Here is a 2,259-nt window from a genome sequence, read left to right on the forward strand (position 1 = left end):
TTTCAGTAATGCATGTTCTTGCCTATTGGATGCAAAACAAACAGGTCAGCATCAGCAAACTATTACATTATCTTCAGAGAACAGATTTTGGGACATGATTTTCTTTTTTTCCAAAGTTTTGAACAATTTTTTCAACTACTTCTAGTGTCAGTCATGCTGTTGTTGATGAGAAACAGCCTGTGGGGTTCAGATGTTGGTTTATTTTAGGAATGTCAGATTAGTTATAGGAAAATGAAGGGAGTGAATTTGTCTTTGCCTTTTTTTCGCCTCCCTGCTACACAGAATTTAAGGTTCCATGCTTTAAACCCTGAACGGTGGCCTATTGAAATTTCTTTGGTGTGGCTCCCAACAAAGCAAAATTGTTACAGATATATAACCAAAGTTATGGATACCACAAATTAAAAAGAAAACAAAAGCATAATAGATGCTGCAGATACCTTTCGTGACAGACACAATGATCAAAGACAGTTGAGAGCCTGGGCAGAGCTGTTCCCACACATAGTTTGAAGAATACAGGACATTCTAGTCTAAAGGAAGTGTCCAGGGCTGTGGAACAACTTTAATGATTTCCCTTCCCTTTCTCCATACATTGACCTTGTAGAACCTATGTCTCTTCTAATATATGTGTCTTTTCTCATGGGAAAGATGCTGCATAGGCACCTGTACAGTAAATGAGGAGAATTATGCAAGACTGAAACTGGAAGCCCAAGTTTATAGCTCTACTCTGATGCTACGCTTTTACACAGAGAGAAAAGCTATTGCTTTACCTTGTCCACAGAAGAGGACAGGAGAGAGATGAGTGTCCGCAGCAGGAAACTGTTGCCAGGTCTCAGCATGGCTTCATGGTGCTGAGCGTTGGCTGCCACGTTGCTTAGGGCAGCACAGCTGTAATACTGCAGAGAACCAAGAGAAGAGTAGGGAGAGAGGAGGTCACGATGGTGACGTGTTGAAGACAGTAAAAACAAATTGGAGAAATGCACAGATTTAGAGCTGATGAAAATAAAGTGCTTTTTCATCTTAACGGAGTTTTATTGGATAGATGTGATAACAGCTTAAGTTGGCTTCCCCTGGGAAAAGCGATGCAACCTGCTGTTGGTACAGCAGCAGTCATGCTGCGGCACTGTGCGTTGTACCATCCCATTAGGGCCTTGGGTGTTTGGGAAGGTACCCTGCTGCGGCAGCGGCGCTGCCGCTGGCACCTCCGCACCACATCCGCGCCTGCTGCGTTACAGGTTTACCACTTGTTTACGCAAGCTGCGCGTTGTCGTTGCCCCACCATGCTGAGAGGTCTTTTTGAAAGGATTTAAACATTAACGCGAGGGAGGATTATATATGTAAGAGTATCTATTACTAGAGACAGGTAATTAGGAGAAACAGGTCGAACTGCACAGAAGGAAATTTTAGGGGAAAGCTGATGGTGCCACAATAGTTTGCGGAAAGCAGTTCCAGAGACTCCATTGCTTCGCGGCAAAATCCGTGAAGGAACACTGTAAGTACAGGGGAGAGACAGGGAGGGTGAGCCTCTGAGGAGGGGTGGCTCTGGCTCTGCACCGGCGAGACAGGAGTTCAGGGGCAGCCCCCGGGAGCGCAGGAGCAGGGCAGGCAGACAGGGCACGGCCATCGGCACAGGCCGGGCGAGAGAGCCCTGTGTGAGGGGTGACCGGGAGGATGGCCGGCTCAGCTGGCGGCAGAGCTGACCAGCTGAAGCGGAAGAGGCTGAGCAGTATCCGGCAGTGCAAGGGGCAGAGGGACTGGTGGTGCCAAACCCTACCATCCCTGAGGCAAAGGCAGCAGGTGGAGGGCCCACTAGCAGCGGTGGATCCCATATCCTCTGGCCACCAAGCAGATGGAAGGGACCAAAGAGAGGGAGTGGAATAGAAACAGGTCCCTGCTCGGGGAGGTAGGCACGTCCCCTCCTGCCCTCCCTCCCCTTCCCAGCTGCCCTTGCAGAACAGACATGGGACTCTGGAACTCGAGCGCCAGGCAATTGTGGATACAGAGGAATGTCAATCCAGGGAGTTGCCCAGGACAAGTCAGTCAGCCCCATGTGTTACGACTGCCTCCAGTAAAGAAAGGAGGGTCATTGACATAGGCGGTTCCCTTCTGAGAGGAACAGAGGGCCCAGTATGCCAACCAGACCCATCCCACAGGAAGTCTGCTGGCTCCCTGGGGCCTGGGTTAGAGACACCACCAGGAGACTCCCTGGTCTAGTACAGCCCTCGGATTATTACCCGCTACTGGTCATGCAGGTGGGCAGTG

The 2,259-nt window shown here is 49.8% G+C and overlaps 1 protein-coding gene across 1 annotated transcript in view; it reads right to left on the reverse strand.

Moving 5' to 3' along the window:
- LOC104514932 overlaps window positions 1-893 on the reverse strand; it is a gene marked incomplete at its 5' end in the record, with an annotated part of 11,964 nt that extends 11,071 nt beyond the window's left edge. The window contains one exon of the mRNA XM_010158746.1: window positions 768-893. Within this exon, the coding sequence (XP_010157048.1) occupies window positions 768-893 (126 nt within the window). The remainder of the gene's footprint in view (window positions 1-767) is intronic.
- Between the last annotated feature and the right edge of the window lie 1,366 nt (window positions 894-2,259).

The sequence above is a fragment of the Eurypyga helias genome, unplaced genomic scaffold (genome assembly GCF_000690775.1).
Source record: "Eurypyga helias isolate BGI_N326 unplaced genomic scaffold, ASM69077v1 scaffold5899, whole genome shotgun sequence".
Classification (NCBI taxonomy): domain Eukaryota; kingdom Metazoa; phylum Chordata; class Aves; order Eurypygiformes; family Eurypygidae; genus Eurypyga; species Eurypyga helias.